At 46.7% G+C, this 21,494-nt stretch overlaps 1 protein-coding gene across 1 annotated transcript in view; it reads right to left on the bottom strand.

The window, feature by feature from the left end:
• IL1RAP (interleukin 1 receptor accessory protein) overlaps positions 1-18,282 on the bottom strand; it is a 24,595-nt gene extending 6,313 nt beyond the window's left edge. The window contains exons 1-7 of the mRNA XM_009583763.1: positions 18,222-18,282; positions 6,888-7,173; positions 5,938-6,130; positions 3,883-4,048; positions 2,830-2,901; positions 1,554-1,683; positions 446-594 (exon numbers count right to left, since the gene is read on the bottom strand). Coding sequence (XP_009582058.1) covers positions 446-594; positions 1,554-1,683; positions 2,830-2,901; positions 3,883-4,048; positions 5,938-6,130; positions 6,888-7,173; positions 18,222-18,282 — 1,057 coding nt within the window. The remainder of the gene's footprint in view (positions 1-445; positions 595-1,553; positions 1,684-2,829; positions 2,902-3,882; positions 4,049-5,937; positions 6,131-6,887; positions 7,174-18,221) is intronic.
• Positions 18,283-21,494: the final 3,212 nt, after the last annotated feature.

Raw genomic sequence — 21,494 nt, 5'->3', positions numbered from 1 at the left:
TGGTTAGACTGTCTTACTCCCTGAGCAATGCCAACGAGTGCAGTCTGCCTTCTGGAGAATGCCAACTAGTAGCTGTTGTGTCACACAAAACCCTCATGCAATCAAGTAAGCTGAAATAATTTCAAGCAGCCTGTCCCCTCAGGTCTGCTTCAACTGTGGTACATGGATGGGATGAGAACAACAGGTCTATCCACTCCTCTCTCTCTCCTTAGGCACTTGACCATGGTAGGGTATATGTGACATGCGTCCTTTGCTCCCTGCCTCCAAGATGTGGTGCAGCATGACAGCAATAATACAGCGGTGCACACAGAACAGCGTGTGTTGGGGAAAAAGGCCTGATGGAATTATTTGTTCCCCCACTGTTTGCAGGGCAAGGCTCAAGGCAGGACTGACAGCCCTCTCTGAGCATGCCTCATTTCACACCCATGCTCTGCAAGTATTTTACCTTTCATGCGTACTATGGCCTGGCTATGATCCTTGCCTTTGGCGTTTCTGGCATAGCAAGTATAATTCCGTTTCAAGTCCTCTGGTGTGGCTTTTGCAACTGTTAGAGTCCTTATGACAGTTTTGTCTTCAAAATCTCTAGTAATTTCACTGCAAGAGAAAAACTAGAGCATTACATACGTAAAAGTTCTTAATGACAAATACTCCTTTCCCTGATATAACCTGACTCTTTCTTTAAAAAAGCTAAAACACCTAAACTTGATATTTGTAAATCGATACATGCTTCAGATTTTAATATAGCTGCAGCTGTTCCTGTATCTGATTTTCCTTAATATTTATTTTGCCACTCAAAATTTTCTCATTGCAGCTGTATCACATTGCATTTTAGAGATAAAGGAAGTTCTGGTCTACAAAGCAGTAAGATCTTGTGAACTCAGGATTCAGAGCCCACGTCACATTCCCTGTGCAATCCTGGATGAGTCACTTTGTCTCTCTCTGCCTGAAGTGATCATCTGCAAAACGGGTATAATAGTATTTCCTCTTGACTTTCCTTTTCCTACGTAGGTTTGCAAACTGATTGGGGCAGCGACTGCCTTCCACATGTAATTCCGCACCGAGCAAACAGGACTCTCAACCTCATTTGGGTTCTTCATATAATTGAATCTCTATTCCTCCTAATCAATACTATGTGTAATACTGCATTTTTGTTTTCAGCCTCTGTTTTTTGAAACATTTTTATCACCTATGCTATTTGGGAACATTCCTCTAAATAAAATTGTGTCTGCCCCTGTTTTAGAAGTTCCACAATAGCACCAGCTGTTGGCACCACTACAAGGACCTGAACAAGTGATGATGTGAACTGGTAAACAAAGCTCCCTCAAATCCTTCTGTAAGACAAGACGCTGTCCAGGTCTGGAGGCCTCCTCCCTGGAGCTCCTGGTGCTCATCATGGCATGATGCAGACACAGGGGTTTCTGATTAACAGGGAAGTGGGGGACTCCACACTCACTTGCGAGGGAAAATGGGACTGTTGCATGTCTGTACCCACACACCTCTGCAGGACCCAAGAGAGGGTTAGATACAAATGAAGGTTCACATTACTATGTTACCTTTGTGTGACTTTTATCTTGGGGTCCATGATGTCATCTGTGTTTTTCCCATCTATGGTCCACCACACCTCAGTCCGGGAGTCTTTCAGGAAGGTGAAGAAGACCTCACAGGACAGAACAAGGTCATCTCCTGGGAAGAAAAGACCACGGTGAGGTATTGCAAAGCAGGAACAGCACCACCCCGACTTTTGTGCTTTCCAGTGATCCTACCAGCCTGAGCTCTGCCTCCTTTCAGGAGGGAATGAGGCCAGCATCCGCCTTCAGACATCTGATAACAGTTTAACACCCCAGACATGTTGATTCATGAGACAAATAAATAGGAAAAAATATCCTGCCTTCTCAAATGTGCAACAAATTCCTTGACTGCACCAAGTGACCCACCCAAAGGGAGATGCTCCATGCCAACCGCTTCCTTGGAAAGCCAGGCAGTGTTAATTGTCCGCACTGCACAGGGGACAGATGCCATAAAGCAAAGGATCCAGCTCCACAAAAGCATTTTGGTGTGGGAACCCTTGTTCAGGCATTTAACCTCCCCTCAATATCAGGCTTGGGAGTGCGAATATCTTTGTGATCAGCCCGTAAGTGATTTTATCTTATAGAGTGACTATGGAAGAAGTCCGACCTTCTGAGCCAAAAAAGCTGTGCTTTAAAGTGAAGACTCTGCTGCTCATCATCGGCACATTTATTACAGCAATGGAATGGGACAGTGATCCATTCAATACAGGGAATTGCTCCAAAGAGCTATCAGTCTAACAGATGGGGTGGGGGAAGGGGTGTGGTACCCCGTTACACAATGCTGTGAGGCCAGCAAAAGGAGAGCTGTCATTAATTAGGAAGTAATCAGCCAAAAAGGGAGAGGAGATGAGCAAGCAGTGGCCAGAAGGCTGAAGCCACTGAGGGGCTGAATGAGGGAGGGTTGGAGCAAACCACAGCCAGGGACAAGGCTGGGAAAAGGTCCTACAGGAATTTCTCTAAGCAGCTGAGGGTCCCCGTTTCATCTGCTTCTGCAGCTGCAGTCCTGCATCTCCGTGCCTGAATATCTATCTTTATTTGTGCTTGCAAAAATAAACTTTCAAAGCTGCGCCCTCCTATTCTGGCATGGAGAACTGGCACCCCACACTGTCTGCCAGGCAACTCGTGGCAGCTCATGCGCTCTGCGAGAGAAAGCACCAGGGTTGCAGTGGAAGGGGAGAGCTGCTGTGCCTGGCTGGGTCTCCCCGTCCCAGCAGGCAGGCTGCCAGGGCAGCAACAGCAGGCAGCAAGTGTTGCAATTTACCTGCTTCCAGTTCATAGACAACTTTCTCATTTGGAGAGATGAATTGTGGTGGCAAGGCCTTGTTCGGAGATCCTGTGGGAGAGAACAGAGAGCCCCCCACGGGGACCCAGACTTCATGAGAACCTGGGGTCCTTGCAGCTTCGCTCATGATGCCCTCGCGCCCCGCTGCACATGCCCCAATCTAACTTGTGATACAATCCTGCTGCAGAGTTCCATGGAAAGAGAAATCTAGTCCTAGTCCCCAAACTCAGGGCCAGACCCAGATTTTGAGGCTCCTTCAAAGTTTAGGTAAGTCTAGATACAAGTTTTTGGGCCTCTTACATCAGGAGAGCTCCATACTCCTCTCATCTCCCACTCAACATCTCCCACAAGACACAACCTATACCAGTTTCTTTTTATTGCTGCTTTTAAAAAACAAAATACAAACATCATTTCCTGTCGCAAGTATTTAATTCAGCTCTGAAAGCAGCAGTTGCCGTGGGACTCAGCATGTGCTCTGTTCACTGTTCACTAGGTTTTTAAGCTCTGTCTACAATTTCCTGGCAGGTAGGCTGAGCCCTCGTGCCTAGGACAGGCCTGTCCAAGCACTGGGCTGGGTAACTGGAGCCCTGCCTGGCTGATTAACAGTCTCACCTTCAGCACACAAGGCACTGAGATTGCAAGAAGACCAAAGCAAGTTGGCTATAATGGGGCAATCCCACAAATAATGAGGAGCAAAGGGCACTGGAGACAAAAATGACCGAGTGCCAGGGTTATGCATTCACATGCCAGCAGAGGGTATCCCTGGCCATCTCATGGACTGTACCTCACCAGCCTAAGCCTGGTCACCCTCTATGTTGTTTGGGGCATTTGACCTGGTGGTGGGTAGGACCTCCAGTGCAACATGTCCTGGGCAGTCACACAAGGCCCCAGCAAGCAAAAATATACCAGGTCAGTCGAGTAATGCAGATTGAGCACAACCACAAATGGATCCTGTGACAGACTCTTTCAGCTGTTTTCACCACTTCTGCAGTTATCCACCTGCATTTTTACACATTTTACAGTCATTCTTACCCACCACCTTCATCTTTATGGTTCTGGTGAGATTATAGGTTCTTCCGTGGTCCTTGAATGTCACAATACAAGTGTAATTCCCTTTATACACACTGCGGACAATGCCGATGACAAGCCTGGGCCCTTGGGGGTATCGCTCATAGAAGCCATCCACCAAGTTGCAGTTCTGGAGTCAGGCAGAAAAACACTTGAGTTTTGGGATTCAAAAGTAAAGATATTGGTTTAAATGCTACTACAAAGATCTGTTTTTAAACTATGAATACAATACTTGGGATTGTGATGTAGGTCAGATGTAAATACCATGAACTTTGAGCATGTTGGAACACAAACTGGTATGTTCACCTTGAAAATGAGGTGATGAAGCAGATGAGCCTAATAGTTTTATCCCCCCTTAAATACAGACAATTTTTTAAAAGAGAGGTCTCTGATCCAGAAGTACATTTGCAATCAAGGTGAGCACCTCAGCAGAGTGAAGAGTGAAAGTAGAAAGAGACAGGAAGAAAATGCTGATACATTCACAAATGGATACTAAGATTGAAGGACGTGTCCCCTGTTGATGCCAGAGTGCCTAACTCTTTCGGGACTAAATCAAGCTACCCTGAGTGACTTCAGCTGAGGATGAGGCCCCAGAATTGGTAACTGGCAAACGAGAATCTGTAGTACAGAAACCTTAATAACTCTTCTCTTTCTGTCAGACGAGGCAGGAAACCTCTGCCAAGTACCAAGCTAGAGATTCCTTTTCAGAAAGGAGTTATGCAGATGACATCTTGATTGTCATAAAACCCAAAGCTGTGCACATTTTCTAAGAGATTATTTCTGAACGGTACATTTCCAAATCAGATACATCCTAATGGGGCAGTTTAAGACAGAGGTCATATAACATTTTTAATTATTTTTATTAGGCACGGGATGACTTGCTGCCTGAAAAATTACTTCCATGGGCTTTTTGTTTCATTCTGCTAATTGATTGTTGAGATGTGAATTTCAATGAATGGTACAAGTAAAGCATTTCAACTACTGGAGTGAAACTGCTCATGTTGGATACAAAAGTAGTTTTTCCTGAAGGGTTTTAGAGTTGGGTTTTTTCTTTTGGGGTGTTTTTTTTCCTTTTCTTGTTTTTTTTTTTTTTTTTAAAATCAGCAGATACATTTGTTGCAAACTTTCTTTATTATTAAATTCACTCATACAGAACCTTCTATCTAGAAATCCATAAGCGCTTTACAAGCAGTCCCATAACCCTCTAGCTGTACATCCCCTGAGAATTCTTACTCTCTCTTGACTAAAGGCATCCACCTAGAGAAAAACATTGAGGTCAAAATTTAATAAAATTGAACAGTAATTCTGTAGGCAAGAGTCTGAGGATGGCTGGAGATAGTCTAATTATCAGAGCAGTATGGAGGGTGGGGTAGGGATGTCTCTGTCTTCAGAAAAGAGGTTTGCTGAATTATGTCAAACAGGGCACCCATGGTCCTTGCAGAGGCCTGATGTACAACTTCATTTCCTAACCTCAAAGGATTTTGGAAAGAATGCTATTTTCATTAGCAGGTGGGTGTTTTTTCTTTTTTGTTTTGTTTTGGGGTTTTTTGTGTTGGGTTCTTTTTTTTGGTGGTGGTGGTGGTGTGAGTTTTTGTTGTGTTTTTTTTTTCGTGTGTGTGTGTGTGTGTGGTGGTTTTTGGGTTTTTTTTGTTTGTTTTGTTTTTTTACAGAATAGGGACTATGAATCACAGTTTCCTCTACAGGGATAGTGACTGGCTCACACTGCTGCAGGTCAGGTACACTGCCCGCAGCTGAACTGAGGTTCCTAAATCCCTGCCAGAGTATTCTCCACTTGTGCATGCTGGTCAAAAAAGTTTCAGTGTTAGCGCTCAATTCCCTTCCAAGAGCAGTTTTAACCTTGAACTCAATGGAAACAAAGCTCTTAAAATTAGTAAAGCTTCATTAAACAGAGTCATCACCAGGGAGACTCTGAAACACAGCTCCATGATTCTCATGCCAACCATTGCTTTTTCAGATACAACACTGCGTTCCCCCACTGCCCAAATAAGTCCTTCTTACCAAGTACCACTTGACAGTTGGTGTTACACTAGCAGGGTAAAACCCGTCAATATCTGGACATATGATCTTCTCATTGGCGTGCTCCAAGTAGAACATCTCCTCAGTGGGTTTTATTGAATGGCTCACACAAGAGTGTTGGTCTTTTGGAACAACCTCCAAGGGAAATGCAACTTTGCTGCAGTAGGTTGTATTTCTAGAGACAGAGGAGGATACGGCTGATTAGTTGAAACTTGTTTACTCCTATAGCAGTGGAATGAAATAAAAATCACATCTGCAATAACGAGCATCATAGTGCTGATGAGGTACATACAGCCTTAGTTGACTCATTTATAAATGGGAAAGAAAACACCATCAGAGATGGCCACACTAGCTCAGAAAAGCCTATAAAGATGACTAACAAGCAACATCCACTCCCCTGCTGGTAAAGCAGATAATAGGGTCAAAGACATGATGAACAAGAGACAACATGAGGAAGATCAAAAAGAGCTCCTGTGCTCAGTGCATAGCAGATGCTATGTTCATTTTGTACCACACTTAGAGACACTTTTAATTTCCTAGAAGTCTGAATCTCATGAATCTTTGCCAAATTAACATGCAGTCAAAACATTACCCCTGCATCTGAAGCTATTTTTACTCTAGACATACAGATCACTTCTTAATGGTGAGTGCCTATGGATTTTGCCATGGGCTTAGCAATAATATTTTCATGGACACTTGCAGCTAGCAAAGAAAGGCATGCTCATTAATGTCTGCAAGGCTCCAAGCATTGTTACGATGTAAATTGGCTCAGCACTGAGCGGTCTTATAATTCTAAGATTCTTTTCCCATTAATGCTTATGTAAATGGTCTTCTCCCTACAGGAAGATCTGGTGCTAATAATAATTTTCCTGTGTCCATGGAAGTCCTTCGATTACGCTGAAGACGTACAGAAGCCACCCTGCACAACCTACCTGAGCATGCACGTATAATTCCCAGTGTCATTGAGAAGAGCAGGCCAGAACCAAAGGGTGTCTTTCTCCTTGCTGATGTGATTGTCCGGGAGACGAAAGTTAATGGGCTCCTCTAGATCCCGGTCCTGCCCAATCCTGTACCAGATCAGGGTTAAGCCAGCAGAATGGGCTGTGCTGTAGTTGTACTTCAAGAAGGTCTCAAAAAGTGGGCATTTGATCTTGGCAGGTTCCCCATCATAAATCTGGATCTGCTTCATGGTGTCCACACCCCAGTCATCACAGCGTTCTGCAGCCAGGAAGAACAAGGTACCTTAACTTGCAAGTCTGCAGGAGAAAAACAGTTCTGCCCATGTTTCCCACAGCCCTTAGTCCTGTCCCCATTAAAATCAGAGGCAAAACCATAGTGTTTTCAGTGGAAGCAAACTGGGCTTTTATAAAGCAGAGCAAGAATACTGTGTTCATTTCCAGACAACCTGCAAACCTCTCCTTTCATTTGTACACCTCCTACATTTCTTCCAAGCTCTTTATCCCCCATCAGGACAATAAGATGCATAACACCAGGCTTCCTAGAGAGCTCCAAGAAGATTCAGCCCTAAAACTTTGTGTGGAAAGACAAAATTTGGATGAAAACAATGCCAGAGGTGTGTGTGCATCCATGCACAGTGACAGGGAAGATGGAAATAGAGGTGTTAAATAAGAGAAAAAAAAAATAACAGTGCAAACATCAACCCTCCCTTAGAGCTATGGGCCATTGACCCTGCCAGAAGAAGCTGGACTGTGGGTTCTGGGAGCGAGGACTGTCTTTCCTGTGATGGATTCATGCGACGCCTGTGCATGCTATGATAACACAAACAGTACAAGCACCAATAAATGACACGTAGTGACTGTTTATAGTGAAGTTTGGGAAGGGAGGCTGAGAGGCAGAAGAGACAGCATGGAGGAGGTGGCAGCAGGTTCTCTTGGGGATCTCCAGGCAGCCCCCAGGTGCAATCCCCAAGCACAGTTCAACGTGCTCAGCGTGGCTCATGGCAGACTCAGGCTGACATAGAAACTGGGCAGCATGAAAAAAAAGCTGTGCAGTGCCTTTTTTTTTTTTTAATTTATTCTTGTCATTAGTGAACAGTTTCAGGACAAATAGCACAGTCAAAACCCATTTCTCTACCAAGTGCTCCTTTCCACTCCATTCCTCCTACCCATCAGGATGCCCAGTCACAAAGGGACTCGGTGCAAGCAAAGCACGGTACCAGGTCAGCAAACCTGCACTGCTGGCGCCAGCTGAGAGACACAGAGAAGCTGCTGTCACTGCATCTCCTGTCTCCCCGTGCTGACGAGGCAGAGCGTGGCATGGCACGCTTCCCAGGGCATCTCTTGTAGCTGCTGGGAGGCATTAGGTAGGGCCTCTCCAGTTTGCAGATATTAGAAGAACTCGGACCGAGAGGAAAAACAGAATACAATATGCTCTTTGAGCCCAATTCTTCTGATCTGACTTCACAGGCCCAAAGCAGGATTTCTGGCATTTTATCTTCCTTAAATAGACAGTGGGATGTAGCTTGGCCCCAAATTCATACTTAATTAAAAAAAGCAAAGAGATAAACCTTTGAGAAGATGGGCAGCAATGCTAACTCTTGTGGCTCAGCAATGGTTAGTCACAGCGAGGAGGAATCTGGGCCAGTAAGAATAGAAATGTTTTCTGGCAGGTTTACACATAAATGCAAATGCAAACTGCACTGCTCCTCCTGTGGTATGCCAAACACCCATATGACAGAGTGCTACTTCTGGAGGAAGAGAGTGAATCAGGCTAGGAAGAGGCAGTGAAGCTACCCAGAGTACCAGTATTTGCTAGTAGGAACCCCAAACCCGAATGGCTGGAGAGTGCCATCGCTCGTCATCTAAGAAACGCATAGGTATTTCTTTCAAAACTCCACAGCATCATCCAGTACGGCTGCTACCACAGCCAGCACGAAGGCTCATTTTGAAAGGCCAAACCACTATTGGAAGCCTAGTCACCACCACAGTCAAGGCCAACAGGAACCAGCACGCTCCTTTATGCTGGTGGGGTAAAGCTACTGGATTAGGCATGGTCAAGTAGTAAATGAGACAAATGAGCCTGCCAGACACTGCCTGCTAATTGCATGATAAAGGACTGATGACTATTCATGGAGGGGGGACATTTGTTTTTATAAAGAAAGGCCTTCCCTCTGAAAGGAACAGACCTAGGTCTGTAAATCAGGACACCCAGGTTCTCCTCCCGGCACCTGACTTTGCTGTCTCCTCTTGGGCTGCATAAAGGCAAATTGTCCTTATTACTTCAAATGGTAGGACTGGAGAGGAAGAAAACTATATAAAACATTACAGTACTGAAATTCTTGGAGACAAGATCAATGAAATTTGCAATCATGAACAGCTTTTGCATTTTGCAACAGCTCATGAATCAGCATTGTAGAACTACTTACCCGTTCTACCTGAATGAGTTATTGAAAATAAATACAACTACTTTATTTTTTTTCTTCCTAGATTACTCAAAAGCAATGTGTGGGCCTTGTCTTTTTGGCTCGGAAGAGGCAACTGTTACTGTTCTTTACTATGAGCTGTACCTGGAGATTTTGTCTCAGAGCTGGCTAATTCGCCTGACTTCAGGAACACTATCACACTGAACAGCTAGTCCTAAGGCTCCCCACACGTCCTGCCTTGGGGTGCTGCATGCTCTGAGCTGAACCCCAAACACAGCACATAACCGTGCTGGTAACGAGCAGCTACACACAGACCGCAGAAGCAGCCGTGCAGCTTGAGATCACAGGCTGTGCTTGCCACCCTGCTGGCAGGGACTCCTCCCGCCTGCCAGGGCAAAGCCAGCCCAGCACGGCTCTGAGGGCTCAGGGAGCAAAGCCACAAACCATCATTCACAGCAGAGATGGCAGAAACGCCTTGGGCTGGAGTGAGACCTCCTTCACACATAAAACAGCCAGGACAGAAGTCATGGCACTTCACGCAACTTCCCTCCTCCCCATGCCATGCTGACAGTAGTACTGCTATTTCAATTTTTTGGGGCGTTTTATGCCTGAGATAGCTGAGCTCTGCCTGACACGGCATGTGAGGGGACTGCAGGGCGTCCCTCACACACACCGTTATGAGCCTCTTCCTCCTCAGTTATGATGTGGCTCTTCTCCCTGTGCCAACAACATACTTTGCTGTGGTGTCACTTTTGCAGCAGACCCCAGTGGATGGGTCAAGCTCAGAGAGCTGGCTGCACTCCCCACACATGTGTAAAGCAGAGGGGATGCTCGCATTATTGCTATCGTTTTATTTGCATCCAACAGCTCCCTGCAACATTTTGTGCCCCTTCCACTATTTTAACCTTTATTGGATATTCAGAGTCTATTTGCTGCTAACACCAGCATGCAGCTACTTGGATGTCAGTGTGAACTGGAGATAGCCTGAAAAAAATGGCATAAAGCAGCTCCCACTATGAAAAGAAAAAAAAAAAAAAATACACATACACACACACACATATCCTGGCTCCATTAACAATATTTGAAAGGGCATTGCAGAAAGAAGATGCAAAAACCCAGTTCTAATTGTGAGAAACAGCACTAACTTCTACTGTGCTGTGCCCATTTGCAGCAACTCACCCTTGTTTTCAGGGCTAAGCCTAGGAAGGGAGTTTCTTCTCTCTTGAAATGTTTCTGCACAAAACAGCCATTGGAGTTAAGAGCAGCTCCTGATTAAATCGAGTGGGATCAGCATTCAGGTGGGATCAGCATTCATGCTCTGACTTCAGAGGTTCACTAACAAATGGAAACTAGTGAAGAGATGGGGGAGCTATATGCAACTCCGTGGTCCCTTCCATGCTGCAGCAAATGGAGCACTACACACATAACTGAGGGATACAATAAAATTCTCTAAAAATCCACCCTCCCTCAAATGCATCTTCCTAGAAATGCCTCTGCAAAACACTTTTGAAAGAAGCCATCTTTTTCTCATTACTGATGAGGTGTACTGCAGATGCCTCAACTGACCCCTCTTACTGCTGGGTGCTCTGTAATCACACAGCAGGGCAGCCTGTGACCCATAACACCTACCCGTGACAGACAATGCAGGAAAAAGGCAAGAAACAGTCCTGTTTCCACAGCCCTGCTTGGGAAAAGGTATGAGGGTTATACAGGCTAGAGGGAGGCTGCATGGTAGAAGGAAACCCACCTCCAGAATTGGAAGAGAAAGTGCAGACAGAAAGGTCAGGGTAAGGATGCCCACCTTGATTTCATGTGCCTTGAGATAAAGATAAGAGCAGGCTGCTGTGCTACTGCTCCTCCCTGATGCACACTGGGAACTAGGTGAACCGGCAAAGTTAACTCCAAATGTCTTCCTTGCTTGGACTGTATGTTGCAATCCGTGTTCATAGGGGTATCTACTACTGATACAAGGGACAGAAACCTCTTCTGTTAGAGAAATAGTCAGATCTGTCCCGTTTCTGAATCTGGTGCTATAATGTCCTTAAACAGCAGGTATCCCAAAACAGATTCCTTCTCAGAAGCCAAACAAAGCTGAAGACAGTGGCTTCTCCAGATGCAAAGTAGAAAATGAAAGGAGAGAAAAAAAATAGTGATCTTTCTCAGCTGCATAAAGGTGAAACGGACACTTCTGAAAACCTTTCCCAACCTTTCACTTACTGCACTGATTTACCCCCTTGAGAACAGAGCTCTGAATCACACACCTGAAATGCTCCTGAGATGCATCTGCAACACCCATTAAAAGCACCCACAGAGTCAAAACAGAGATGAAATTGGTGCAATTATTTGGATTTTTCAAGAAGAGACAAACTGTTTAACCCATGGATCAAAAAAGAAAACCTGAGTAAGGCCACATCAAGAAATGCTGCCCCATTTTCTCCATGGTTTGGCATTTCTATGCAGTCATCTTAAGTACCTTCATTTAAAAAAAAATTCTCAACCACCAAAACTCTACCAGCTCCAGACGACCTCCACCCCTTCCCTCCCTGGCATTCCCCTGGTTAAACAAACAAAGGCTTCCCCTAGTTAAAATTTCTGTGAAGAAATAATAAAGAGCCATTCTTATGAGAAGCCATCTATCATGCCGGCACAAATTACCCTGCCATTTGCCAAACTGATGCACCCTTCTTAATCGTCTCTAATTTTGGGAGGGGCCTGCCTTGCACGCGGACTGGGACTGTGCAGCGGCAGCAGAACACGAAGCCATCAATGCTGCCAGTTGAATGACACGGCAGACTCCTCTTCCCCACGCCATTTCAGCAGTAACATCAAATGGGGCTGCACTATCTCAACAGCTTTCTACTTTCTTTGCCCACCCCTGCTGCATCATCTTAAAGCAAAGCTGGTATGAGTCAGCCTTCACCTGGGGAGCATGGCCAGGCCAGCGGTTAGTTTGATGCAAGAATCAGCACAAAAAATTTGTCAGGCAAAGCGATTAAGTGAGAATTAATCATTACTACCTTAAAATTTTCTTTTCCCCCCACCCTCTTTCAAGCTCACAGCGGTCAGTGAGAAGGAAGCAGAGGAAGTCGGGCTGAACAGAGCAGAGCGCTGTGAGCACAGGAGGTACCAGCTGTGGCCAGCAGCCACGCGTGGGTGGGCTTTCCATTTACAGTGCCAGGAGCACCCACTCTTCCACTATGTCTGCATTTTTCCTTTCACGCGTGCAGCCTGCACAAGACCACCCCACGGCAGCACGCTCCCCGGCCGTGTGCTTTGCTCAGCTGCTGAGCAATGAGGCAGCGTGGCAGAGCAGTGTTTCCCATGCGGTCTGTATCCCATCTGACCGTACAACACGGCAGAGGGAGGGTAGCATGGAACAAAACAAATGAGAACATCTTCCCTGAACTGGGAGAAGAGGCACAGACCCAAACACACTGAAATCGGTGGGAATGACAGAGAGCTTGGGTTAGCCCTAGCCAAGATCAGCTAGCTCTCACCATTTGCTCCCACTATCTCCACAGCTGTGGTAGTGAACAGAGAATGCCTAAAAACTGGTCGTAGCTCAACGCTGCCTTGGAGGCTCAGCCTGGAAGTTGCACAAACTCTGCAGGAATTTATAATCTGACTTCCAGTGGAAACACATCAAAAAGGGCCTGTTGTAACCTCACTGCCTTGTTCCCACAGCCTCTCCAACAGAGCAAGTAAATGGAAGTGGTCCTGGCACAAACCTCCCTGTGACCGGCTCCAACGCACAGCACACAGCCTGGCCCCATCCACGTGGTTCTGCTGCAATGGCACTGGCGATGTGGATTTACACTTCTCCCAAGTCTTACCATATTCATCCTGTGTTGCTGTGATGCCCCCATGGAAGCAGCTCCACTGGATGCTGCACACGAGGATGGAGTCTCTCTCTCTCTCTCTCTCTCGACAAGGTCCAGGCTCAACTCCTGGCTCTGCCACAGGCTTGCTTAGTTAAACCCACACAGCCTAGTTATTGCACTTAGCCAGGGTCTCTGTTGCCTGCTTTAAAATAGTCAACAATTCTACACTGCCAACTACAAACATCCACAGGAACGTCTGAATAAAAAAAACCACTGCAGCAGTTGTTCTCAGATGAGGACGGGAACTGAAAAAATGCAGCAGGCAGTAAAATGTACCATAAGGGTCTACGAGCCTGGCAGAAGTCACTTGTGTGCAATAAAATGTATGAGACCAAGCTCACAACTGTGCAGCTGCAGTGAGGGGACATGATGGATATAGGTAGGAGGCAGGTCCCCAATGTCCCCTGACACCCTATTCGATACACACAGCAGAGCGAAAGTGACCGTCCATCAGCACCACACCCAAAATGGGCTGCTTTCTTCCATACGTTTCTGCACCTCTGTGCAGACGGGTCACATCACGTTGACACCTGCACAAAACTCACCCCTCACAACCTATTTCCTCAGCTGACAAGAAGCAGAAGCGAGGTCTTATCTCCTCGGTGGGCACAACTCTGGCTGGTGCGCAGGGAGGCTGGCGGCTGTGGTTACACATCTGCACCCAGGCCAGCTCCGCAGGTTTTATCTCCATCCACTTCAGGGCTATGCACCTTTCAACACCCTCAGTGTTGAATAACTTCATGCCCCCAAGCACCATAAACTTCTACAACCACAATAACTCACAGACGGGTATGGATGGTTATAAAATCATGTCCTAAATTAGGACAGCAAGAAGCTGATATTGGAAGAGTAGGAGGAAGTCAAGAAATCCCAGGAGAAGATGATAGGTGAGGGATTTAGTCTCTTTAGAAAACAATAATGCCGTTTAATCTATTTTTCTTTTGACTTTACACACTAAAATAAGCTTCTCGGCTTCTGGGGCTGTCACAAATCATAAGGAAAATAAGGCCACTGGAACCCCATCAGTAGAATAAAAGCTATATAGTAATAATCCTGAGGAGCTGCGCGGGGCTTTCCATCTTCAAAGTATTTTATAGACAGTAATTTATTAATCTGCAAATTTCCCCTGGCCATAAGTAACTGCTCTGCCTCTTTGCTAAGCACAAGAGACATGCAGTGCAGATCGGCCCTCGGGAGAGATGGTGCAGGCAGCAGCTCTGATCTCTGGAGCCGGACCTCGGTTTCTGGCTCACTGCAGTTGGACCTTTGCTGCTCCAGCCACCGCCTGAATTCAGAAGCACTGGTGATGTCTGGCGCTTTGGAGCCAACTTCAGAGGGGACAAAACCAGTGCCTGAGAGCCTCTGGTATGGGGGAGTGTAAGAGACATACTCAGAACCCAGGAAATAACAGCAAAGCCTGAAATAAAACTCCCAAGACAGAAGCTCCTGGCTGCTTTACAGCAGGGTGGTGTCACTCTGGGCAGAAGCTGGCCCCAGTCCTGGGCTCATCCTACCCCGCAGCCCACCTGATAGCTCCCAGGGGAGCTGTCAGTGGATTTTCCTATGCACACATGATGCTTCCTCCCACCAAAGGACTATTTATGCACAGCAGTTACCTGTTCACACTAGGTGGGTCCTTTAGATAATCAGCATGCAGCTGCTCCTCCTCTCCTGGCAGCAATATTCTTCTGCTTTTCTAATTCCCCAAGACAATACTCCTAACCATGATTCTCCCCCCAGCCCTCGCCCTGCAAAAGCTGGGAGCTCTTGGAAAATGAGAAAGCAACCTGATTAGCAGAGAGGGAAAAATGGAACAAGGCGCACAACTACAGCTACATCTTCTAAATAAGTCAGTATCTAACATAGGCCAGCTTTGTTTGGAAACAAGATAATGTTATTCCGTATTCATACTGGCTGTTATGTTCTTTGTCCGATTGGTTTTTCACCTCTTTTAAGCCAGTGTATATTTATATGACTTCAGTAGCACCAAAGAAATCATTGTAAGACCAAAACTGGGTTCATCATTTCTTGCTATCCTTCTCTGGATATCAGAGCATCTGGGTTCATTAAGCACCCTACAACACAAGTGCAGAGATCTAAGCCTTATTTCCATCTTAAGGATGGTTTAGCTGAGGCGAGGAAAGCGGAAGACCCCAAGTACCATTGCAAACAATGTCCCAAAGGTCACGAGTAAGGAATTCAAACCCAGGCACTGCAGATCATGTATATTCTCAAGATCAGAAGAGATTTGCCCACGCATACAGCATGAGTGAGTAGCAGACTCAGGCACAAATTCAGTCTCAGACTCCAAGTCTTTTACTCTACACTACTCAGATCGCATTTCTTTCCTCTTCCAGCTTGCGGCTCCCTTTCAGCAAATGATTTTGTTTCAGCACCAGCCTCCATACACAGCAGAAACAGCAGAGCCCAAAGAACGGATGTTTAGAGCCACAGTGCGGTTGGCAAAATTTTTGGAGGGAGAAAAAAAGAGTTTGCAGATTTCTCTCTCCAGTAAGAAGTAGGGTGAAGTACAACGCTGAAGCTTTCTAACACACTGCCAGGGAGCCTGTCAGCCATGCTGGCTGAACTGGATGGAAAGGCTGCCTGCATTATAGGCAGAGCAGTGCTGGTGTTTTATAGCTGAAATTTAGTAAATGTTTGCTCTTCATCCCCTCTGTAAGCTCAGAGAGCTCAGGACTCAGCAGAGCCGGTACCCCTGGCTTGGGGCAGTCTGGTCTGCGCTGACTATGCTGCTCCCCTGGGAAGGGCCACAGAGGCAGGCAGGAAAAGCAGCAGCAAACCACAACAGAACTCCTGCCCCTGCCTCCAGCCTTCTCCAGCCCGCAGCCATGACCATTATAGCAAAGCACAAAAAAAAGATCCAGCTGAAATGACAAATCCCTACCAAGTTATACACCTTAAATATCCCAGGAGCTAGATTCCCCAGTGAGAGCGACCCATCTCCATGGCCTTGCTTGGTGTTAGGAGACCACTGGTGAAGCTGCAGGCTGTGCACAGCCCTTCTGCATTCACTCCGGACAGCCTCCGCTCTGCTCCCCTCACCTACGCTCTCCGCTCCGAGAAGAAAAAGCAAGCCCAAATGCTGTAACATTATCAGAGCATATCCAGTCTCCCACACTGGTCTGTGTTTACGACTTTGCAAGGGTGAAACGAGCTCCAGTTGCCTTTTGGTGCCAGTCCCAGGAAACCCCACAGTGTAACAGAGGGTTGCACAGACGGCTGCCCCTCCGTCCAAGTACAAACAGCCATACAAGCTCATATAGAACAACAAAAGATAAAAGTGGTTTATGATGTCCACGGAAAAAAAAGGGAGCTCTGAACTGAAGAGTGAGTCTGTCACCCACAGATCTGCAGAGAATTAAGCTCACTACAGTGGATTTGCAGAAGAAATGTATTTTAACCGATCATGTGTCCCATGCATCACCCTTTGACACTTATGTTCTTGCAGCACTCTACAAGGGCTTTAACCATCTTGTACAGAAAACCTCTGCTAAAGGAGGAATATTTAAAAAGCACCAAATACCTTGCAGAAATGCATGGAGGGTTCTGCCAGATCAACTGGCAGGAGCCTGCATGACCCAAACGCCAGGGTGCCATTTCACAGCTCCCAGCTGACAGCCTCAGCTTTTAGAGTTGCTCTAACATTTCCTGGGCAATCCTGATTCAATTGCACCTACCTCCCATTTCTGAAAAAGCCCAAGATGACTGCACGTGGGGTGTCGTAACGCTGCCTCAGCAGGAGGAGGATATTGCGTTGGTGGAGAGCAGAACAGCACGTCCAGAAGCACACGCAAAGCAGGGATTTTCCCAGCGAGCAGCGGCGATCCGCGTTGCTGGGTCCCTTCTTCCCCACGCACTCCTACTACCTAGGCCTTAGCGGGGGAGACCTGGGCCATATATTCTTTCTCCTTTGCTGTTTCCCCATTGCTCACCACTTCCACCAGGCCCCCATTAGCCAGGATGGGACATCCCCTACTGAAGACTACAGCCTATTGTGAATGCCGGCAGCCCTTGGGCAACCCAAGGAGAAAAGCCTCCCAGCCTGCAGCCTCTGCGATGAACCCTGCACTGAGATGAACCTTGCTGAGGTGCATGTTGTGAATCTGGCCCCGATAATTCAGCGTGGTCCAAGAGATAATGATACAAGAGCTGTTCATCTTCTCAGGGTATTATAACTGCTCGTTTGCCAGCGCTGCGGAGGGGCAAGGGCTCATGGGGGGGACTTGTCAATCCCCTGCACAGTCCTTTTTTCTGAACATTTCCCCCTATAAAGCCAGCGCCTGTTCTTTCCTCCCTCCCCCTTTCCACTCGCCTCCTGCAAATCATGCTGTCTCCTTCCACCCCCAAATAGGAAGTCCGGAGCAGAGATGCACACAATCTGCCTCTTCACAAGAGCTGGGCTGAACGTGTGCCAGAGGAGCTGCGAGCATGACAACATATTTCCTGTCAGAAAAGTGACTCAGTGAGACGGGTATGAGAGCTCCTCTTACTCAAGAAGTTCCCCTCTCCCTTTGCGTTGCTGAGGCATGAGTCAGAATCCAAGAGCTGGAATTTCAACCCCCTCCGGATCCAACCAGGAATAGCAGAGTTCAGGTTCAAGCCCGGGTCCTGCTTGCAACTCAGTAACAAGTTAAAGCCATGTGCCAAGCCCTGGTTTCACCCCTTGCAGAAGGGGAATAACAATACTGATCAAGTGGGCTGCTTGAATTTGCAAAGCACTTTTAGGTTGAGATGATGCTTATTGCTATTTGCTTATGCACACTTCACGCCATGCTCGTAGCCTCTATACGTGAGCATTATACAATACCCACACAGAACTAATGTCCTGTTCATGCATTTTGCCAAAGTATTTCACACACGACCATTTCATCCAGGAATACTGTAAATGCTTAAAAATCCCTGCAGCCAGTTTTCTTTCTCCAGCCTCAGATCAGCTCTTCCCCATGATAAGCGGGCAGACCCATCGCATGCCACGTCCTTACCGGAGCCGCTGCCGAGGGTGACCATGCACAACCAGAGCGTAACCAGCAGGGCACCAACCATCTTCATCCTGCTGAGACAAAGCACACACAGAGGTTCTGGTTATTTTACAGTATTTCATCACTGCAGACAATTTTTTTAACTCTGAGTGTATGTGTTTATTCCTCTGCCCACCCAATGATCCTTTAATTCTGGTATGTTCTTTTGTTTTTTATTTCATTAAGATTCCTTAAGAAAAGCACCTGTATGGCAGCGTTGTCCTGCCTGGAGGCAGCTACGCGAGCTCTCCGAGCCTGGGAGATGATGGCTCAGAAGAGGACAGCCGAGCTCATTGACTTAAGTCACTGAAATAGTCTATGTCCATGAGCACAAGGAGTAAGGTAGATGCTTGCAGGCTAGAAATCCTAAGCTTTCAGTCCCAAAACACTAAGGTCCTTTGCCAAGACCTCATTCTGCCAGCACACACGCTTGTTTCTAAGAACGAGTGCAGAAAGCATTCAGGATGGTGAGCGGCGGCTGAAGCACGTTTGCACTGAACACGCCTGACAGTTCAGCGTGACAACCATGCCAGTGCAGTCCGAATTTGCAAGCTCTGCTGGTGACCTGCGAAGAGGCTGGCTGCCAAAGCCCTGACTGCTTCACCCTGTTCCTGCAGGCAGGCCAAGGCAGGACAAGGCTTTACCAGCTCTTTCCAGTCAAACCCCAGGAACGGCCACCTTGCAGGAATAAACAAGTGCCAGGTTTGTACACTTTTTGGAAGTGATCTGAACAAAGATTTATATTTTCAAAGCAGCACTGATAGGCAGAAAACAATCCCAGACTTCTCCGTTCCCGCTACAGAGCACAATTTCCTGTAATTTGAGATAAATGTACACTGCCAGAGTTTCACTTGCTGCCCGCTCCGGTATCTGGCATTCGGCTCGCTGCTCACGCACTAGAATTAAATTTCCCTGTGTTTCTAGGTTTTCCAGGATGCAACTTATAAGCTGTTAGTCACAAAAGCTGACATTTACTAGATGCTCTCAGTAACGGGGCAAAGGTTGCATTTGATATTCCTGGGTGCTGTCAGATCACAAAGGGAAAAGAGATGGTTAAAAGGCTGAACTTCATCAAAGCATCTCAGTTCCGCCGGGCAGATGCGGTAATGAGCATGGTGATACTGTCAGGAGCGCACTCATGAGAGGACAGGGAATCTGCTCCATCAGGGTGGGGAGAGAAGCCACAGAGCTCACTTAAACATGTCCCTCATAAACCTGTCTATAATATTTGCATTAGGCAGGAGGGCTTGGAGCATAAGTAGAGAGCACCTAAGATTGCACATATTGCAGAGATTAACAAGAACGGGATGCGTGAACTGTACTACTCAAAATCCAGCAGCAGATACTGAATCCTTCCTTTTCAGTGCTGGCATCTGAAAAGCCTTTATACGATGCCTTCCCTCTGCTGGGCCCATCTCTAAGAGACAAAGGAAATCCGGAGCAAGCCTGCTCTTCCCAGCACGGCCCACGCAAAGGGCTGCAGACTGCCTCGGAAGCCATAAGGCCCTCGGAAACCGGCAAGAAGCTGGAAAGAAAGTGAGTTTTCTTCCCTGGGGTCCAGCTGAGAGGGCTGGTTGTCCCCTACCTCCTTCATCCAAACTGAAATGCCAGCTGTCACTTAAGAAGACTCTGTAGGGAGGAAACAAAATTAAGTACTCCTACCCTCTGGAAATGCTGAGGAAAAATAAAACATCTTTACACCATCAGATTAGACAGACAGAACCAACATGCTGCACTTTTGGTGAGAATTTAGGAACTTTTGGGAATTCAGATACTGGAAGAGAAGGAGTGTAAACAGTGGGGGGACTCATTTCCATAATAAATATCCCTCATGGTTCCCTCTCCATTTGTCATTAGATAAATGCACAACGTGTCCTAACTCACCCTTACTTTCCAGTGATCCTCTCCTACATTTTGCACAAATCAGACTGAATTCAGTCCTGAAGCAAGCAGGGACAACTACTGACTTTGGATGAGTTTCTCTCGTTTAGATCAAGGCCATTTACGTGGCCCGAGGCCAAAATAAACTACTACATTTCATTCAGTGATACATGAACTCTGCAGCGAGCTAATATTTACATCTATTAACTATGCTCATAGGAACATGCTCCTTTCAACTGTCTCCAAGAGCCACCAGGTCTCTGTTCCCACGAGCAATGTATCTAAGATTTCCATGCTCTCCCTGCTAGTAGGAAAATTCTGAGTTTATAGCTGGGTAGAGCGAGAAGCCCTGCACAGCGTGACTTACTTCTGGCTCATTCCAGGCTCTCCAGAGATCTTATCAGTAGAGACAGACGGACACAGAGCCTGTCAGATTACAGCAATTTCTCCAACACAGGAATGGGACTCAGATGACCACAGCCCTGGCTGCTCTCACACCATACAAAATACGAGGGGCCGTGGAAGGCAGCTGCACAGAGTTGAGGGCTGGTCAAGGGGAGTCATCACAACCTCCTGGATGCCCTGACCACGCCAGCATTTGCCAGCTGAGATGAAGGAAGAGGATTCTCCCCCTTTGCTAAAGAAATTGAGAGCTTGCACACACATTGAAGGAGGGGACTGTAAGGCAGGACAGTTTCTGCAGTCCAGCTCCGTTCCTGTGGCATATAATTATTCCAAAAAATTCAATTAATGCCACAGGATCTGATGGTTCGTACTACTAACACAGCACAGGGACCAATTCTTATGTACTAGTGCTGCTAGCACTGTGATGCTTTGCTTTAAATGGCCTGAAATCTGTGATATGCCTCAAAGAGAAAGGTCTTCCCACAACAGTCCTGTGGTCACACAATATTGTCATCTCCCCCCATTTCAGGGAGGATAACGTGATTCTGCCAGTGACACCAGAAAAAAAGCATTGCACCCATTCAGTCGCAGAGAGAGGGTGGGTTTTGCAATGCCCTAAGAACGTGATGCCACAGGATTACAACCCACCCCGGTCTTGCCAGGAATGGAAGAGTTTTCTCAGCCTTTTCCAGCAACCTGCTTCTTTGTTTTGTGACATCAGAAAGCATGTTGCCATTTTGCCTGTATATGATGCAATTCAAGTGGTATCTGATGAATTTCTTGCACAATTTGGCATCGCTGCACTGAAACAGCAGCATCTCTGGCTGCAACCGAAGGAGCCAGAGGTCAGAGAGTGCAAACCCCAGGCTGCAGCAGAGGGGTTCACCCAACTGCGTCCACCCAAAAAGGTCACAGACCTCACCAAGTTGTGGTGAATGGAGTTAAATCCAG

This window comes from Fulmarus glacialis, unplaced genomic scaffold (assembly GCF_000690835.1).
Source record: "Fulmarus glacialis isolate BGI_N327 unplaced genomic scaffold, ASM69083v1 scaffold20128, whole genome shotgun sequence".
NCBI lineage: Eukaryota > Metazoa > Chordata > Aves > Procellariiformes > Procellariidae > Fulmarus > Fulmarus glacialis.
Note: the sequence above shows the minus strand (reverse complement) of the source record. Positions and strands in the feature narration are given on the sequence as shown.